This window comes from Panthera onca, chromosome A2, assembly GCF_046562875.1.
Source record: "Panthera onca isolate mPanOnc1 chromosome A2, mPanOnc1 haplotype 2, whole genome shotgun sequence".
In the NCBI taxonomy this organism is placed as follows: domain Eukaryota; kingdom Metazoa; phylum Chordata; class Mammalia; order Carnivora; family Felidae; genus Panthera; species Panthera onca.
In genome coordinates, this window is record NC_138340.1 from 169,004,782 (window position 1) to 169,022,798 (window position 18,017).

The 18,017-nt window shown below is 49.7% G+C and overlaps 1 protein-coding gene across 5 annotated transcripts in view; it reads left to right on the forward strand.

Annotated features, from left to right (window-relative positions):
- The window catches only part of DYNC2I1 (dynein 2 intermediate chain 1), a 70,395-nt gene extending 52,700 nt beyond the window's left edge, over positions 1–17,695 (forward strand). For 4 of the 5 annotated variants that reach the window (XM_078436913.2, XM_078436914.2, XM_078436915.2 and 1 more), the window contains 3 exons: positions 73–204; positions 1,992–2,215; positions 4,780–5,139. In XM_078436913.2, the coding sequence (XP_078293039.2) occupies positions 73–204; positions 1,992–2,215; positions 4,780–4,954 (531 nt within the window). In that variant the 3' untranslated portion in view covers positions 4,955–5,139. Of the gene's footprint in view, positions 1–72; positions 205–1,991; positions 2,216–4,779; positions 5,140–17,238 lie in introns of those variants that run through there. The other variant, XM_081795115.1, reaches the window with a different exon arrangement.
- The last annotated feature ends 322 nt before the right edge of the window (positions 17,696–18,017 follow it).

Here is an 18,017-nt window from a genome sequence, read left to right on the forward strand (position 1 = left end):
TTTCAAGAATAACCGCTTTATCCAGCCTCGTACCTAATCCACTTTAGTCACCATTGGTCTTCTTATCACCAGGGTCTTATAAGTCATGGCACCAGACAGGACTTGAGAGTATCTCCCAAATTGTACAAACCCCAGCAATGTGGGATGAGACCAGTCAGAGTGAATGTGATGGATTTTTCACCATTTGGAGAACCAATATTCTTGGTAAGAAAGTCAGTTGTTAAAGTACCACTTCCGTTTGGGTGGCAAAGCACTGGCGGTGACCTCGGGGAATGTCACTCTGGTACCAGTGGGCTGCGTGGGAGAAGGTCCCCTCCGTGCCGTCAGAGCGGCTCATTCCACATGGCTGTTGAATGGATCTTAAAAGTCTTTATCTTCACATAGTTTGGGGCTTACAGAAAAGTTACAAGAAGCTGCCCACCAATCACACGTTTCCCTCCGTGGCTCCACCCTCTCTCTCCCAGTTGTGTGTGGGTGTACGCACTTCTCTGTTTGAGAGGAAGTTGCACAGATGGTGCTTCATCCCTAAGTAGCGCGGTGTGGGTTTCTGAAGAACAGGGTCATCCTCCTGCAGCCGCAGTCCAGTCCTGACCGTCAGGAAGCTAGCACTGGCGCAGTCCTGTCTTCTGATGGACAAGGCTCTTCCACGTTCCACGGCCATCCCGATAATGTCCTGCTGTGTAAGCAAAATAACACCCAGGTTGCGAATCTCATTCGGTTTGGGGACAGTTCCTCAGTCTCTCCTGCCCTTGACATTTTTGAAGTCTTGGAATTCTCCTCAGTTTGAGTCTGTGTGACGTTTCCTCACGATTAGATTCAGTGTTGCTCTGACCTGTGTCTCCCGGCTCCCTCCGCGGTGGAGTCACCACTTTCCCTGTCTGGTTACCCAGTGTCTGTGGGGAGATAAAGGGACACTACGTCAGCACCCCATGTACGGCCCCTCCGATCCCCCCGCTGGCCCTGGCATCCCTCGGCGAGGCTTGCCTGCATCTGCTATTGGGGCGATTGGCAGATGGTGATTTTCTAGGCCTTTCCCTTGTCTCCTGCTCAGGTGTGCTTGTGTGTATTTATTACGTGCGTGTGGACACGTGGCTGTTCACTCTCTTCATTGAGTTACATCCCTCACTGTACTGCCTTATTGATTCCGCTGCTCAGACTGTCCTAGGGATGTGCCTCAGGGTGGCTTTGTGTTTTCTGACATCATTCTGTGAGCCGTTCTTTGCTTCCTGGTACAGCAAACTCAGAATCAGCCTTTTTTCCAAGAGGTCCTGGCTCCAGTCAGGAGAAAAATACCTACAAACCAGAATCTGGGCAGGAAGAAGCTCTCCTTGGACAGGACACAACATCGCTACACGCTCGGATCTTTGTCTGCTTATCATAAACACTTGCTTGTCCCTCATCTTTAAAGCCAGGGTGACTCAGGGCTCCCTCTACCCCCCGACAGTGGGGGACCTGGCTCCTCCGACCCGTGTTGTATGTTTATGTGCTCAACCCTAGGGTGCACAGAACATTTTGTGGTTGCTAACTCATGCCTCTGCTCTTTTTGAGGAAGGATGTGAAGGGTTAAATATATTGAGTAGAAAGGAATTAAGCTTCTCTTCCTAAGCTTAAAATTTGTTTTTTTACTAAATCAGCCAAGTTTCATTTTATAAAAACTTCAATCCAAGGAGAATATATCACTTATTGTTTCAAATTTATGTACTTTTTTTAAAAAGGCGGTTCTTTATTTCTCTGGAGCCGGTCTAATGGCCTGTGGGCGAATTAGCAATGTTCAACTTTGTTAAAGATAAACACTGGTTTATATGTTCACTGAATTCATCATTAGCCATTTGGGGAAGGGGAAGGGTTCAAGGTGTATCAGGGTCTCCAGGGTGGATGCTCACCTTTGTAGTTTACGAGGACAGAGCTAATGCTCTGAGCGTCCCTCGCTGCTGAGGTTGAGGGAACAAGAAAAAAGGACCGTGATGGGCAGTGTCCTTCCCTGTCCCCAGGCTGGCTGTTCAGACGGAAGCATCAGGCTGCATCAGCTGACCAGCGAGCGCCCTCTCCTGCAGTGGGACGGTGGCACCGATGGCCATGCCATCACGGGCCTGCGCTGGTCCTTGACCAGACCTGCCGTGTTTCTGGCCCAGGATGACACTTCCTGCATTTATATTTGGGACCTCCTGGAAAGCGATTTGGGTCCTGTGGCCAAACAGCTGATCTCTCCGGACAAGTAAGTCTGATGAAACCGCTGTGCCCTCACAGGTAGTTGTTTTCGGAAGCATCCTTGCTGGTCTTTCGTACTTAATTTATGCGTAAGGTTGCTGAGCTTTAAAATGTGGCTATTTATGTTTAAATAGTTTTTATATTTACATCTTTAAGTGATATTTTGAGAGCCACTTTAAAATGTGTTATTTCATGCTTCGTCCAGAATAGTCTGTGGATTAAAGAATTCACACTATACTATTTTCCCATGATATCATTGTCTAAATAAAACAAACTTTTTGTGAGCTCCTTATAAATTATTGGTCTTATAAATTCAGTACACGTCTGAGCCACATAGCGTCTACCTTCTAGTTTCGGAGAAGGGTTACCACATGGGAATCAATAATTGACGTAAGTTCACATCGGTATCAGTTGCTGCCATGGACTGAGGTCACAGTCAGACCAGCCCCTGCCTGTCTCTGCTCTGATTAACATGAAAACAAGCCCAGTCACGATCCGTTGTTGTTGCGTTTGATCAAAAGTTGAGAATGTACCAAGTGATCACTGTGAAAGACTCTGCTTTGTCTCTACACCTGTTTTCTTTCTTGAGATTTTATTTTTCTCCTCAGTAAACTCTCCTTCTATGAAATGAAGGCTGCCAATGACCGGGGGAGGGCAGGGCCGCTCAGCCGCCTCCCATGTCCTTTTGTAGAGGAGAGGGGGGAACAAGCAGTGATCAAAACCAGGACACGGTTTGACCGAACGTTGGGGCGCACCACTGAGACCTGAAAAAATTAAGAACCTCATTTACTTAGTTCAAGTACTAGGTACACTTACGTTATTCTAATTGCTAAGCAAAGACATCATTAAAATCCAGACTGTGATCCACACATAAACACGTAGCACGCACACACACTCACGTAGTGCAACAAGTGCTTACGAGCACCTACTGTGCGCCTAGCAGCACTGCCAGCACCAGGGGGCAGTGGTGAACCAGCTGGTGGGCTCGCCTCCTGACTTGGGGCGAGGTGGGTAGTAAACACACTGAAGTCAACTCGCAGCTCCCACAACCGGTGAGGAGGGGGGGGCTGGGGGTCTCGGGGCCGGGGACGGCGGGGGCCAGCCAGAGCGCCGGGGTCTCAGGAGAGGGCAGCGAGTGGGCCTGCGCAGAGCCAGGGAGCTGCTGAGGCGGAGCGGGAGAGAGGCTTCGGAGAGGGTGGAGTGTCCTTCCCGAGGCCCGTCCTGTCCCTGGTTGGCAGCAGCGTTTAGTTAGAGGAGTGGTATTCACAGAAAGGGCTCAGCGTCTCTTTGGTGTAGAGAACAGAACAAGAAGAAAATAACCGTGTAAACCCTTAAACCGCCTCACAAACCCGAAGAGCGTTTTCCCTGGACAGTGACCGTGCTGACTGGTGCTCCCGCATCTACCTGGGTGGTTGTCATGCGGGTCCGGTTCAGCGGTGCCCGTGGCGCGTGCCTTCGTGTTTGTCCTGCTCTTGTTTCCAAGTTTGTGGCAGTTAAGTGTCCCCTGTATTTTGCGCTGGTGGTCGCACGCCAGCGTTGAAGTACCAAGGAGCGCTAAGTGACCGCTGCGGGTTTTCATGGCTCGCTCACCTGCCCCAAGCTTCTCCAGAGCGCGGCCTGCAGGCAGGTGTAGACTGGCCCGCCCCACAGAGGCTCAGTCAGGTCTCTGTCGGGGTGTGGGGACAAGTTTACAGAGGATTAGTGGGCAGCAGACCCTTGGGGCCACAATGGGTGCTACCTGCGGCCGCCGGCACCCACCTCGAGGGGCTCACTGCTCCCATCCTGTGCCAGTCGTGGATCCCACTGAACGTGGCCCCCGGGTGTGCTGGTGCTGGTGGCCCTGGTCATTACGAGGAGACGGGAGGGGCGGGAGCATCGAGGTAGGTGTGAGGTGGGACGGTCTCGGCTCTCTTGCTGAGTAAAGCTGGGACGAAAGCGTGACAGGCATTCCCAGGATGCTGGGGACCCTGACCAAATTAGGCACAGTCAGACCATCTAGTCAGGGGTCGGGGAGGCCCCTGGAGGTGACACCACTCAGCCAGGTGTCAAAGGATAAGAGGAAGATGGGCAGAGACAGTGTCCAAGTGCCTCGTGGGAACTGGGGTCTGGGTGGACTTGAGTAGGCCTGGGATGCACGTTGTTATCAGCAGACTGTGAGGGGAGAGGTTAGAGACAGGTCCCCGTCAGAGAAGCCGGTGGTGACGGGACGGGAGGCGAGGTCAGGGCTGCTGGGCCGGCTCCAGGTCTCTCGCTGGGCACCCGAAAGCCCGCTGGCGCCCCCGGTCTCCAGGAGGACCAAGCTGTCTGGGTGGTCTGGCGCCCAGGACATTGACCTGGCCTGGGTACTCAGGTGTGCCAAGGCAGTGCTTCCTGATCAGTGATCCTCGCAAACACAGAAATATGTTTTCTAAGTGCTTTCCCCAGAATTTTATACGTTTATTTCTGGTCTCACTGTTCTTTCATGTGACTATGACTGAAATTTTTAGAATTTCCCTTCCTTTTTACTCCTCCCTTGGAGGATCGATGCTTTGGGAGACTCACAGTCACACGGTATGTGCCTCTCGCTTTCAGGCTGGTGGCCGTGACGGTCGTGGGTGAGGCAGAGAAGGCCAGCGGCGGCTTCCTGGCCCTGGTGCTGGCCAGGGCCTCCGGCAGCGTGGACGTCCAGTTCCTGAAGAGGGTGTGGGCGGCCCCCGCAGGAGACGAGCTCGGGAGGCTGCGGCTGCTCTTGCGGGAAGCCCTGTAGGAGGGGGCGCGGTAAGATGGCGGGCGCAGGCCGCCTGGTGACCGAGCGTGAAAGGTGTAGCTCCGTCCGCGGGCATGTGCGTTGATGTAGATAGAGGACGGGTATTCTGTATGTAACTTACTCTGCGAGAATGTCACCTCACGTTCCTGGGAAATAAATCGCTATTTTTGAATGGAAACAACAAACATTTGAGTGCACACTGAACTTGAGAGGAAACAGTCACGGCAATCATGCTCTTCTCTGAGTATATTTCCACTTATTTTTGGAACAGGTTTAAAATATTGGCACATTTATATTTAAACAATCCCCCATGGCAACGTATTTTAGTGAACAGTTTTCTCAGTCATGCAGAAAATGACATACACAGGGTGTAAGTTAGAAGGAGCGCCTTTATTGAAATCATGTCTACCAGTCACGTTTTCTTAAAACCTCCTTGGGCTTCGTTGGCGTTATTTGACACATTCTGCATTATGCTTTAGTGTTTAAAATGTCTCTGTATAAAAATAACACAAGTAAATAAATTCTCTCTTGAACGTGGCACTCCGTTATAACAGGGATATAAAGGCGGGAGAAATCTGGGCTGAGATCTGGGAAAGCCGAGGACGGCCTTTGCCAACGGCCACTGCTACCGGGCCCCGTGACGGGTGTGGATGGGCAGCGAGGGCCCAGGCCGGGGTTCAGTCCCTCTGGCCACACGTGACTTCTGCCTAGCCAGCCACGGGAAAGTCTCACTGCAGAGCTGGAGCATCGTTCACAGGGAGGGGTTCCGGGAGGCCACCTGCCCGTGTCACCCGAAGCCCTGGGATAGTCATTTGTCACCTGTGTGTAAACGTGTGCGTGTCTGGCTTGTTTGGTGGGTGTGCTCTGCCTCCTTCGCTGGCCCGGGAGCTCTGTGGACAGAGACGCGTGCGTCTGCTCACCATCATCTCCCAGAGCTGCGTGCCTGCCCTGTACTGCCGGTCGGCGCTCAGCCAACGGTGGAGGAAGGGAGGAAGGGAGGCCCGGTGGTCGAGAGATGGCAGGGAGCTCTCGCTAATGCAGAGCGGGGTCCTACCAGAATGCCATGTTTCATGGCTGGATATGGAGATTTTGATTCTGGAAACAGGCTCGTCCCCCTGTCCCCTCGTCTACCCGTCCCCATCCGCAAATCCTGATTTGTGAAATTTGACCTAAACTGGACCTGAGAGGAGTCTAGCTACTCCTCCAGCAATAACCAGTAACCTCCAGCGACCTCCAGAATAAGATGGCATGAGGTTAGCAGTCATACCAGCTCTTCTAAGTTCCAGTAGAGGCTCAGGAAGACACAGAAAGGACAAAGCACTGTCCCACTGATGAGGAACTTCTAGGTGTGAGATTGTTGGACGCTGCCGAAAAGCACCATGACACCTAGGGATCGAGCGCCTCCCATTGGAGGCTGTGGTTGGACGCAAGACTGTGTCTGCCCCTTCCCATCCCCCCGGAAGGCTGCTTCTCCCTTCGGTGGATGCTGCTCTCGGCTTTTACAGACATAGCCCCCCCCCCCCGCCAGCCCGTGCCCACCCTCCATCGGTACCTCCTTCCTCCCCTCCGCCTCGAGACCCCAACGCCAGGCAATCCCAAGAGGGAGATGAATGGCAAAATGTAATTTTGCCAAAATTCTCATCGAGGACACATGGAGATTAGAAGGGTCCTTACTGGAGAAGCCGTTTTTGTGGGTTTTCACTCTTTGTTCAGAGTGCCCAAGAGACATTAAGGAAGAGGAGACCCCGTCTGAGTCCAGCGGGTCTGCAGTAGGAAGAGTCTGCTTTGGGCTGGAGGCGTGCACAGCCTGTCACATGTAGTAAGCTCCTTCTCTCGAAGGAGAAGTTCCCACTGAACCCTGCTTGTTGGCGTGCACAGCCCGTCACAGTGTCTAGAAGATAAGGGTCTCACTGAGCCCTACTTATTGGCATGCACAGCCCGTCACAGTATCTAGAAGATGAAGGTCTCACTGAGCCCTACTTGTTGGCGTGCACAGCCCATCACAGTGTCTACAAGGAGAAGGTCCCACTGAACCCTGCTTGTTGGCACCCGCAAAGTCTGGACATGACTGCTCTTTGAAGGATGAGCAGACCAAGAGTGAAGAACGCAGTGCCGGGAAATATACAGCACAGCGAATGAGAGAATATTATGCTGAGGACCCAGAAAGGGAGCAGACCTCCAGAGACAATGGGGCAGAGGAAGAAAAATAGGCAGCAAACCACAGCCAAAGGGTAGGCTGTAAGGACAGATGGCTTCCATGAGAAGGAATAGAAGCCACAGGAGAAAACAGATTTAACAATAAATGCGAGAGAAAATGCGTAAAATAAGAATTAAAATCCACACTGAAGATGATGAGTGTCTATTTTCTGTAAGGAGTGATGGGTCAGTGATGTGCTCGAGGAGTTTCTCAGGATGCAGAGGGACAAACTGATGAGATATTGGAAGACCCGAGTGCAAGCTAGGAATTACAGGTCTTTTTAAGGAGAATAATTGGAAAAGAAGTAACAAAAAACAATGGTAGGAAAACTTCCTGTGTTGATAAAAGGCCTAAATACGCATGTTGGAAGGCTCACTGAGAGGTGATCCATAGGCAGGAACCAGGGTCAACATAAAGTATCCGTGTGCTTTCAGAGCCCAGGAAATGGATTTTATTTCTCCTCTTTTTTCCTCCTCCTTACTTAATTGAGCATTTTTTTATGATTCTGTTTTATGTCTATCGACTTATCACTTACAGCTCTTTTATTTTAAAAAAACCTTTTTTTAACATTTATTTTTGAGAGACAGAGACAGAGCATGAGCAGGAGAGGAACAGAGAAAGAGGGAGACACAGAATCTGAAGCAGGCCCCAGGCCCTGAGCTGTCAGTACAGAGCCCGACGCGGTCTGTAAGCTCAAACTTACAGACTGTGAGATCATGACCTGAGCTAAAGTCGGATGCTTCAACGGCTGAGCCACCAGGCACCCCATCACTTATACCTCTTTTGCAAAGTTGTTAGTGATCACCCTGGGGCTTACTACATGTGTCTTTATTTAGCCAGCATGGGTCTCTGATATCACACCTCTCTGTGGGTGGTGTAGGAAGCTTAGCTCCTTCCTCTCATCCTGGATGTGTCTGCCATAGATTTTTCTTCATACGTGCTGTAAACACTCAGTGTGTTGTTATTTTTGGTTTTGACAGTTGTCTTTTCAAGCAATCCCACATCTCAAGAATGAGTTTCATCTCACCCTCCTTTATCCTGTGCTTCCCTTTTCTTTCTGTTGATCCCAGTTGCTGTCTGGTATTCTCTTGTGCCTGAGGACCTTCCTGTAACATTCTTGAAGAGTAGCTATGGTGGCAATGAATCCCTAAGAATTTTGTTTGTCTAAGAAAGTCTTTATTTCTCCTCCACTTTTGAATGCATCTTTACTGGGTGTAGCATTCTAGGGCCAGAGTTTTCCTTCAGCATGTCAAAGATGTCCCTCCATCATCAGCCAGATTTCTGACCAGAACGTGCCTAGATTTTCATCTTTGTCCCTGTGTGTGTGTAATATGTCTCTTCTCTGGCTGCTTCTAGGATTTTCTCTTTGACTTTTATGAACAATATGAATACGATATGTGGGTTTCTTGTCCATCCACCCCTACTTTTTAAAAAACTTTGTCCTGCTTGGTGTTCTCTGAACTTCTTAGATCTTATCATTAATTTAAAAATATTCTCAGCCATTATTTCCTGAAATATTTCTTTTCCCATGTTCTCTCCTCTCCTCAGATTCCAGTAATGTATGCATTAGACCGTTTGATATTGTCTTAACAGCTCCTGGATAATCTGTCCTGCCTTTTTTTCTTTCGTCGTCGTCGTCGTCGTCTTCTTCTTCTTCTTCTTCTTCTTCTTCTTCTTCTTCTTCTTCTTCTCCGTCTCCTCCTCCTCCTCCTCCTCCTCCTCCTCCTCCTCCTCCTCCTCCTCCTCCTCCTTCTTCTTTTCCCTCTTTCTGTTTCAGTTTGGGTAATTTCTCCTGATCTATTTTCAAGTTCACTGTTTCCTTGGCTGTGTTGAGTCTAAGGATGAGCCCACTGAAGGCATTCTTTTTCTGTTACTATGTTTTTCTCCTCTGGCTTTCACATTTAGTTAGTTTTTTTGTAGTTATCATCTCTTTGCTAAAATTATCCATCTGACCTGTGTGTTGCCCACCTTTTCCATTATAACCTTTAATGTGTTACTCATTATTTTAAGTTCTCTGTGATCTAGTCAGCTAGTTCCAGCATCAATGCCATATCCTGATGGTGGTTTTGTCTTTTGGGACTATGTTGGGTGTTTTCTTGTTTTTTTTTTTTTTTTTTTTTTTGGTTTTGTTTTGTTTTTGTTTTTGTTGTTGTTGTTGTTGTTGAAAGCTGCTTATCTGATACAGGACAGTGGAGACTAATGCCTGGAAATGGCTGTGCCTTCTCTTCTGGCAGGCCTTTCATGTGGGGCTTGAGTCACTCTAATCAGGGCTTGGGATTTGCTGTTGCTCTAGAGTTTCCTTGTTGATCCTGTGGGTTTTGGGGGGGGCTCATTTGTCAGGGTTTCTTCAGTGTCTCTGTGCTCAGCTTTGGGGCTCCCTCTGCACTTTTCCTCAGAGAGGTTGTTACCCAGTAGGTGGCTTGTTGCTTAATGCTCATTGGCCTGTTGGGGGTGGACTTTTGGGTTTCTGTTCTGATGGAGCCTGATCTCAGCAGGTCTTGGGGGTGATCCTGCCGCTTTCCTGGCCAAGTCCCAAGCTTAGCACCTGTTCTTGCCCCCGTCCCCACCAGGGGCCCTGGTTTTTATTTTTCCCTCATAGCTACACCCCCAGTCATCACTGGTGTTATGAGGGTGAAGCGTGCATCCTGCCAGGTTAAGGCTTGTTCTGTAGGAAGACAGGGTGAAGGTCCCGGCCCAGGGGGAGCTCTGCACCAGGATGATTCTCTCAGAGCCGTGCTTCTGACAGTGCCTGGGCGGGGGTCCAGGAGAGAAGCCAGGAGAGGCCACCCCCCGCCACAGGTCACTGACCCGTCTCCTGACCTCTCTTGGCCCAGGGGTCTCCCCAGCCCACTGCTGGACCCGGGAATGTGTGCACTTGCCAGTGTCTCTGCGTGTGCCAAGGCCACATGTCACCCATCCTCGTGGCTTGTCGGTGCTGCTTAGAGCTCTCTGGAGCAGGAGTGCGCTCACTCGTGGACGCTGTCATGCTGGGATTCGCAGAAGACACGTGAGCTGTGAGAGGGTGGCCGTATGGGGCAGCAAACATTCGGCCGTCCCTCCATTCCCGCATCCCCCAACTTAGAATTCCCAAACCACACGCACTTGCAAGAGGCAGTGCAGGCAAGAGCTCTCTTCGAAGAAATGTTACTTACAAAAGCCGCCAGAATCCAGTCTTTTGAGGGTGAGATCCAGGGGGATAATCGATCACTTTTATGTTTTGAAAGATCTTCTTCTGTTTTGATAAGCACTCATGTGGAATACTGAAGACACGCAGAGTTAGGTAAAATCTTTTCTACAGGGAAGCCCTATCCTCCAGTTCTTAGACTTTCTGACCACACTGGGACATTGACCTGACTCAGCAGATGCTCCGGAGGCCTCCACGCATGGGTGGGCAGACGGCGAACGGTGACCACGCAGAGCCGCCCCCCATTCTGCAGGGCCTGGTCCTCGAGAGGTGAGCCAGCCCCACGGTCTGAGCACGCCTCACAGCGAGGTCCTGCACCGCTCAAAACAGAACCGCTGCCCTTTGGTCCAGCCATGGCGGGCCAGTCCTATCTAAGCCTGACGACTGTTTTGCTTGTGAAGCAAAAAGCTGCGGGTCTCTGAGGACTGTCTGCAGGAGGGGTGATTGTGTGGGTGCCGCTGGGAGGGAACTGCAGTCTTCCCTTGCAGCTGTGATGAGGTGTGAGGTGTGGCTTGGGGGTGCAGGCGTCCTGCCCTGCAGGGCCTGACATCTGTGCGTGTTTAGGGGAAATGAGCCATGAGAACAGGAAGACAACCCCCAAGTAAAATGACCCCTAGACAATAGAAAGCTGCCATCAGAAAGAATTTGGAATTCTGATCACTCAGCTTCAAGCTGTAATCACTGCCTTTATAAATCTGTGAAAACAGAAGTCTCCCTAGAGTACTGGAATGTACTACCTGGTCATCACAGTCAAGGCTTTTACTTAAAAGCCACCTTTTTTTTTTTTTTTTTTTTTAAATAAAACCTTTGCTCATTATCTTGTACGCTCAATTCCCAAGCTGAATAATAGGAATTATTGTTATTATAGGAATAAAGAATACTGTCTAACTAATACTTGCTGACATTTTAGGGAACTAAAAAATAACCCCCTTTTCTTCCCTGCTGATTTTGGACTCGGGTGAAAACAGATCAGACATGTGGCTTTTGACTGTGGCCCGTGGGCCTGCTGGCACTTGTGCCCAGAAGTGGACAGACGGGTGTCCTGCTGGGAGCAGCGTCCCCCCGGGCAGCACACAGCAGAGAGAGCAGCCATGCGCTCACTCACAGGTGCACCTGAAATGGGGAGAGGAGGGCGTGGCCAGGGCCGAGAACCACCGTCTCTCTGACTCTCATTTGTTTTTTATCTATTATCAATTATCTGTTGTTTTATCATCTATCGATTAATCATCTATCAATATATTATCTATCCATATTTTATCTGCTCAAAGGTACGGAGAGAGTGGACACCAGAGGCCACATTTTAAAGACAAAATGTGCGATGCAAGGTACTGGTTGGTCTCAGAGAATCCCTGCGGCTGGCGGCCACAAACCACAGCCTCCAGCGCGGCCACGGCTCTGCTCCTGCCACCTTTCCAGAAGCTCCAGGCACAGGGCCGTCTGGCAGGTGTGGCTGTCCTGGGCCAGGCTCCTGGGAGCCCCCGAGTCCCTGGACCCTCTCGCCCGAGTGCTCCTGTGGCCGGGCCGGCAGCCTGCTCCCCGAGGCCCAGCTCAGCAGGGCTGTTGTGAACGGAGTAACACTGAACCAACCCGAACCTCCAAAGCCATCTCTGTTATTTGATTTATGGTGGTTGGAATAAAGGAATTCTCTCAAATATGATGGCGTCTTCTGAAAACTCTACAAGGATATCATATTGAAAGGTTCTTACTCAGGTTGTTACTTGGACAAAAGTATAACCTATTTTGCATCAAGTTTCTACTAAGAGTTTTGGTACTTTACAATTCTTTTAAAAATTAAGCTTATTTCTGGAATTATAAAAAGTAGTATTTGCATCTTGAAGCTAAATGAGAACTACAGTAAAAATATAAATGAGAATAAAAGTGTGTTCTCTTCGCATTACTGCATTTAGTCCAATGTCTTTAGATCTGTATTGTCAGGACACGGGCAGCGAATCTGTTCATGACACGGAAGTTCAGCTTCCCTGCCCTGCGTCTGTCCTCGCTGCAGGTGCATCCCCTGGCCGGCCTCTTCTGTGAGGCTCCACCTCCTCCTTGCCCCCTGGGCAGCCCTCTCCCTTGGAGAGAGTTAATAGTTACAGTCCCAGACTTTAGCCTCTGCTACGAAGCTGTAATCATCAAGACAGTGTGGTACTGGCACAAAAACCACAGGCCAATAGAATAGAATAGAGAACCCAGAATTGGACCCACAAATGTATGGCCAACTAATCTTTGACAAAGCAGGAAACAGTATCCAATGGAAAAAAGACAGTCTCTTTAACGAATGGTGTTGAGAAAACTGGACAGTGACATGCTGAAGAATGAAACTAGACCACTTTCTTACACTGTACACAAAAATTAACTCAAAATGGACAAAACCTAAATGTGAGACAGGAAACCATCAAAATCCTAGAGGAGAAAGCAGGCCAAAACTTATTTGACCTCAGCTGCAGCAACTTTTTACTTGACATGTCTCTGGAGGCAAGGGAAACAAAAGCAAAAATGAACTATTGGGACCTCATCAAGGTGAAAAGCTTCTGCACTGCAAAGGAAAAAATCAACAAAACTAAAAGGCAACTGACGGAATGGGAGAAGATATTTGCAAACGACATATCAGATAAAGGGTTAGTATCCAAAATCTACAAAGAACTTATCAAACTCACCCAAAAAACAAATAATCCAGTGAAGAAATGGGCAAAAGACATGAATAGACGCTTTTCCAAAGAAGACATCCAGGTGGTTAACAGACACATGAAAAGATGCTCAACATCACTCATCATCAGGGAAATACAAATCAAAACCACACTCAGATATCACCTCACGCCAGTCAGAGTGGCTAAAATGAACAAAACAGGAGACTATAGATGCTGGAGAGGATGTGGGGAAACGGGAACCCTCTTGCACTGTTGGTGGGAATGCAAACTGGGTGCAGCCGCTCCGGAAAACAGTGTGGAGGTTCCTCAAAAAGTTAAAAATGGACCTACCCTATGACCCAGCAATAACACTGCTAGGAATTTACCCAAGGGATACAGGAGTGCTGATGCATAGGGGCACTTGTACCCCAATGTTTATAGCAGAACTTTCAGCAATAGCCAAATTATGGAAATAGCCTAAATGTCCATCAACTGATGAATGGATAAAGAAGGTGTGATTTATGTATACGATGGAATACTACTTGGCAACGAGAATGAAATCCTGCCATTTGCAGCAACGTGGATGGAACTGGAAGGTATTATGCTGAGTGAAATAAGTCCATCAGAGAAAGGCAGATATATGTTTTCACTCATATGTGGAACTTGAGAAACTTAACAGAAGACCATGGGGGAAAGGAAGAGGGAAAACAGTTACAAACAGAGAGGGAGGGAGGCAAACCATAAGAGACTCTTAAATACAAAGAACAAACTGAGGGCTGATGGGGGATGGGGAGTTGGAGGGGAGGAGGGTGGGTGATGGGCATTGAGGAGGGCACTTGTTAGGATGAGCACTAGATGTTGTATGTAAGCGATGAATCATGGGAATCTGTTCCCGAAACCAAGGGCACGCTGTATACGCTGTACGTTAGCTAACCTGACAACAAATTATATTTAAAAAAAAAAAATAGGTGTTGCTGACACCCTGTGTGCGTTCCCGTGGGACACTAAGTTCCTCTAGATCGGCTGGTGTTTGGGGTGATTGTAGAAGGCAGAGGTGAGGAAGGAAAGTAAGACTGAAAATGTTCCAAAGGATGCTGGGTTTTTAAATATATAATCACTTGAGATGCACCAAGGAGGCATATTGAAATGTGGCTTCTCCTGTCTTGTTAAGAAGGAGGACGTCAGATACATCAGGGCAGCGTTACTGCGGTCTTGGTGAAGCAGGCAAGATTTGTCCTGGAACGCAACCCCTCCACGTGCCTGCCTGTGCTGTGCGCCTATGGCCCTGCACCCGCTGCTTCTGGAGGGGGCTCCTGTGTCTGCCTTCGTGCTGCTTCTCCAGAGTGTGGACGGGCAGCAAGGGTCCGTGCGCCCGGTCTGGGCTGTGCCTTTGCGGAACAGGTCTCCCCGCCTGCGGAGTGCCCTCCTGGGTGGGGAGCGGGCTGGTTCCGTCTCCTTCTCTGTCTCCTTCGTGAGCCCCCACTGCCCCCTGGCTTCCTCAGCTGCTTCCTCCTTCCACAGTCGTTCCTGAAAACCTTGGCCTCCTCGGCCTGCGTCATTCAGGTGAGAAGTGATTATGCTGGGATGTTGGTCAGCACCGGACCTTTCCTTTGTGTGTTGTGCAGCTCCTTGTGTTCCCGTGACAGATTTGGTGGACAGTTAAGTGGCTCTTGTCCACGTCAGCTGCTCAGTGGTTGAAATGTGGTCTTTGTGTTACGAGAATTTGTCACGTCAGCCCTTTTCATTTTGAAAATTTTGTGACATACTCTGAGATATTTGGAAATTTCTACTCTCTTTAGTTTTGTTGCCTGGCACATGATGGGTGGCCAACTGCATACACAGTAACTTTTTATTTTACTGCATCAGACAGAAGATGTTGTGAAACTACTTAAAATTATAACAGGGATTGCAATTGGAATCGCAATTACACAGATACAAAGTATCCAAGCACCCAACAGGCCTACAGACAGTGGTCCTGGGAGCATGTGGGTTTGCACCTGCCCAGCCAGAAATAACACGTCCCTGCTTGACTTCTGTTGGCATCGATTAAGGTGCATCTTGATTCCAGGAACAACAAAGCTGTGGGTCAGATGCGAGCATACACCTGTTCTATCTTTAGTATCACCTGACTGTCTTATTCTGACACCCTGGCTTTCAGCCGCTTTGCTGATTGGACATCCAAAACATAGTTAATCTTTCTTCCTCACGTCGGCTATTTTCTGGCATTGAGACTCTTGGCCAGAGGCCTGTTCTGTGCCTTGGCCAGCTGCTGGCATCCGCGGGGACGCTGGCCCTGGGCTGCTGCTGCACAGGACCCGGATGTCCCCCCCCCCCCCCCCCCCGTCTTCCTGACTTGCTCTGCACCCTGCGGCATCTTGGTTACACATATCCAGGCAGCTCTGCATACTCAGCGGTGGGTTTAAATGCATTGAAACCAACCCGAAAACCTCTTGTATAAGCATTTACACATAAAGTTCTTCCTGTGACACTCGCTCAGAATTTAGTTCTTGCCACCATTCGGCCAGTTCCAGCCCCTGCCTCTGGCTCATTGGCACGCTCGTTGGACGCCTGTTCGCACCTGCCTGCTGGCTGCTATACGGAGCGGAGCGCGCCCTCAGCGCCGTGCCCGCATTCACTAAGTGCAAAATCAGAGAGAAAGTGGAGCCAAGGGACATGTCAGAGACTCACAGACCACTTTGCTGCAAAGACTGAACACCATAAATCCAGAGAAGAGCGATGAGATGATCTCGAGTTTTCTTCTGACTCTAGGATGATTTAGATCACTCACGAGATAAGCATCTGGTCGGCCCGGAGGAGCAGGGCACGTGCTGTGTGCTCTGTAGCGTCAGAGGAGCTGATGAAGCCCGTTCCTCCGGAAGAGTCCTACTGGGCTCCTCCACACAAGACTGTGTATTTACAGACCATAAGCGGTTTGGGGCCGTGGCTCAAAGTGAGTTGCTTTGCTCTGCGCTGAGGCCTGTGGAGAAGGCGGCTTTGTTCTGAGTGAGGCCCGTTACACGTGGCCTTTCCCCGGGCCTTCTGTTTGGCCCCAGAATGTGGCTCGTAGCCTCCCCATTTCATCCTGAAGGGACATGTGGACTCAGATGCCACATGCCCACCCGGACAGGACCACCGGGCTCTCTCACACACACCGCTGGCCAGAACCGTGCAGACCCATCACCCAGTTTATGCAGATGTGGCAGACGGCCAGCCTCCTCGGTGCCAGAGCCGCTCGGCGCTTTTCCAGGCTGGGATCCTGTCAGCAGGGTCCTCACGAGCGCTGCTGGTGAGGGGGTTCCTCAGGCATCGCCCCACTGATAACCCAGGGGACCTGCGCCAAGCCAGATCTGGATGGTGTCCTGCCATTCTCAAGACCTTAGACCTGGGGGCAATTCTGTGAACAGCCTGGGAGGATGGCAGGAAGAGTGAAGCTTAGACAGACGAGAAACATCCACAGGGAAGTCAAACCTCCACGGGGAAGTGGGGCCTCTGGCAGGGCCGTTTGTGTTTATTTTGCTCCCAGTTCTATGCAAAGTAGCTGGCTTTGAATTGCTTGCAGTTTTATTAGTTGAATCTCTATGAAGACCTCCTAATAATGGTGGTCGTTAAAGCTTAACCCTGTTTAAGTGTGGGAAGGAGATGAACCAGCTGTTTCCACCAGTCAGAAATCAGTGCTTGGTTGGTATCTCTGTTTTTTGTCATATTTTCTTCTGTTTAACCAACATTGCTGTTCGGCTGTTTTGCCATAAACTGTCCATTGAATGGATCCTTCTTCCCTGCAGAGTTTGCAGAGGCCCCAACTGTTACATAGTTGTGGGTGCTGGAGGGCTGTAGTCACAGTCCCAAAGGCTCCACACGTGATTTCCGCACGGAAGGTGCTCAATGAGAACGGTGCTCCAGGGGCCTTGGCTGTATTAGCACATGTTTATTAAAGCCCCTTCTCCCCATCCTCCTCCTCAGTGCTGTATCTGTCTTGTAGCAACAAACAACTGCAGAGTCCAAACGTGGAGAAGGATGCGGTCTGGTGTCTTTTAAAATGTTCTTTTATTTTGTCTGCCCAATGCCAGATAATTGAATGACTGAAGCTTTACCTTGTTAGTTTTTTTCGTAACCTATCACGGATAGAGCCTCTTTTGTTCTGAATTAGTCATGATTTAGTTCTATGCAAATGATCTTGGCTTTATGAATGGATGTGATTCTAAACCTTCTTTAAATATGTGTTTGGGATTTCAAATCCATTTCTTCCACACTGTTGATGTGGTTCATTCATTTCCAGCTCTGCCCCACTCCATGATATTATGTCGGAGGGTGGAGAACCTCGCCGGCATTTACCGTGTTACTGGAAAAGGAAAACTCCCACTGTTGGGAGAAGCCATGGGAGATGGATGTGGAGAGTTCATCTGCAGAAATGAAGGTTTGGGGAAGGAGGGGAGCTGCCTCTCCCCGCCCTGCTGCCCTCCAGCCCGCTGGTCCCCAGAGTCACTTTCTTTCTTGATTCCGGCCCGTTCCTCGTCTCCACGGCCTTGGAGACATGTTGGTGCATTTGGCATCTAGTCTGGTGAATATGATGAGTTCTCAAGTGTGGAATTAATGTTTTCCTTCAGGTGATGGGCCTTTAAACCACAAGGCTCATATTCTTGGAAGACTAATAAAAGACAAACTCTGAAAGCAGTTTCAAAATGGCCTAAAAATGTCCCAGTGCTAAGTAGTGAAAACAGGTCACTTAAAGGAAATCACCTTGTGGTTCTGTGGCTCCATCTGGCCATGAGCCCCCAGCTTGGAAGATGCCTGAGGCAGGGTCACCATCCAGTGACTTTAAGTCCCCAACCGGTTTTTTCCAGTGTGATCTCAATCACAGTTTCATCTCTGAATCAGTCCAGGCCCTCGGTTTCCTCCAGCTGGGACCTGCCCAGGACAGCTAACCTGCAGTGGGGACTGGCCCAGGTCAGTAATCTGCAGTGGGGACCTGCCCAGGTCAGCTAATCTGGGTGGGGACCTGCCCAGGTCAGCTAATCCGCAGTGGGGACCTGCCCAGGTCAGCTAATCCGCAGTGGG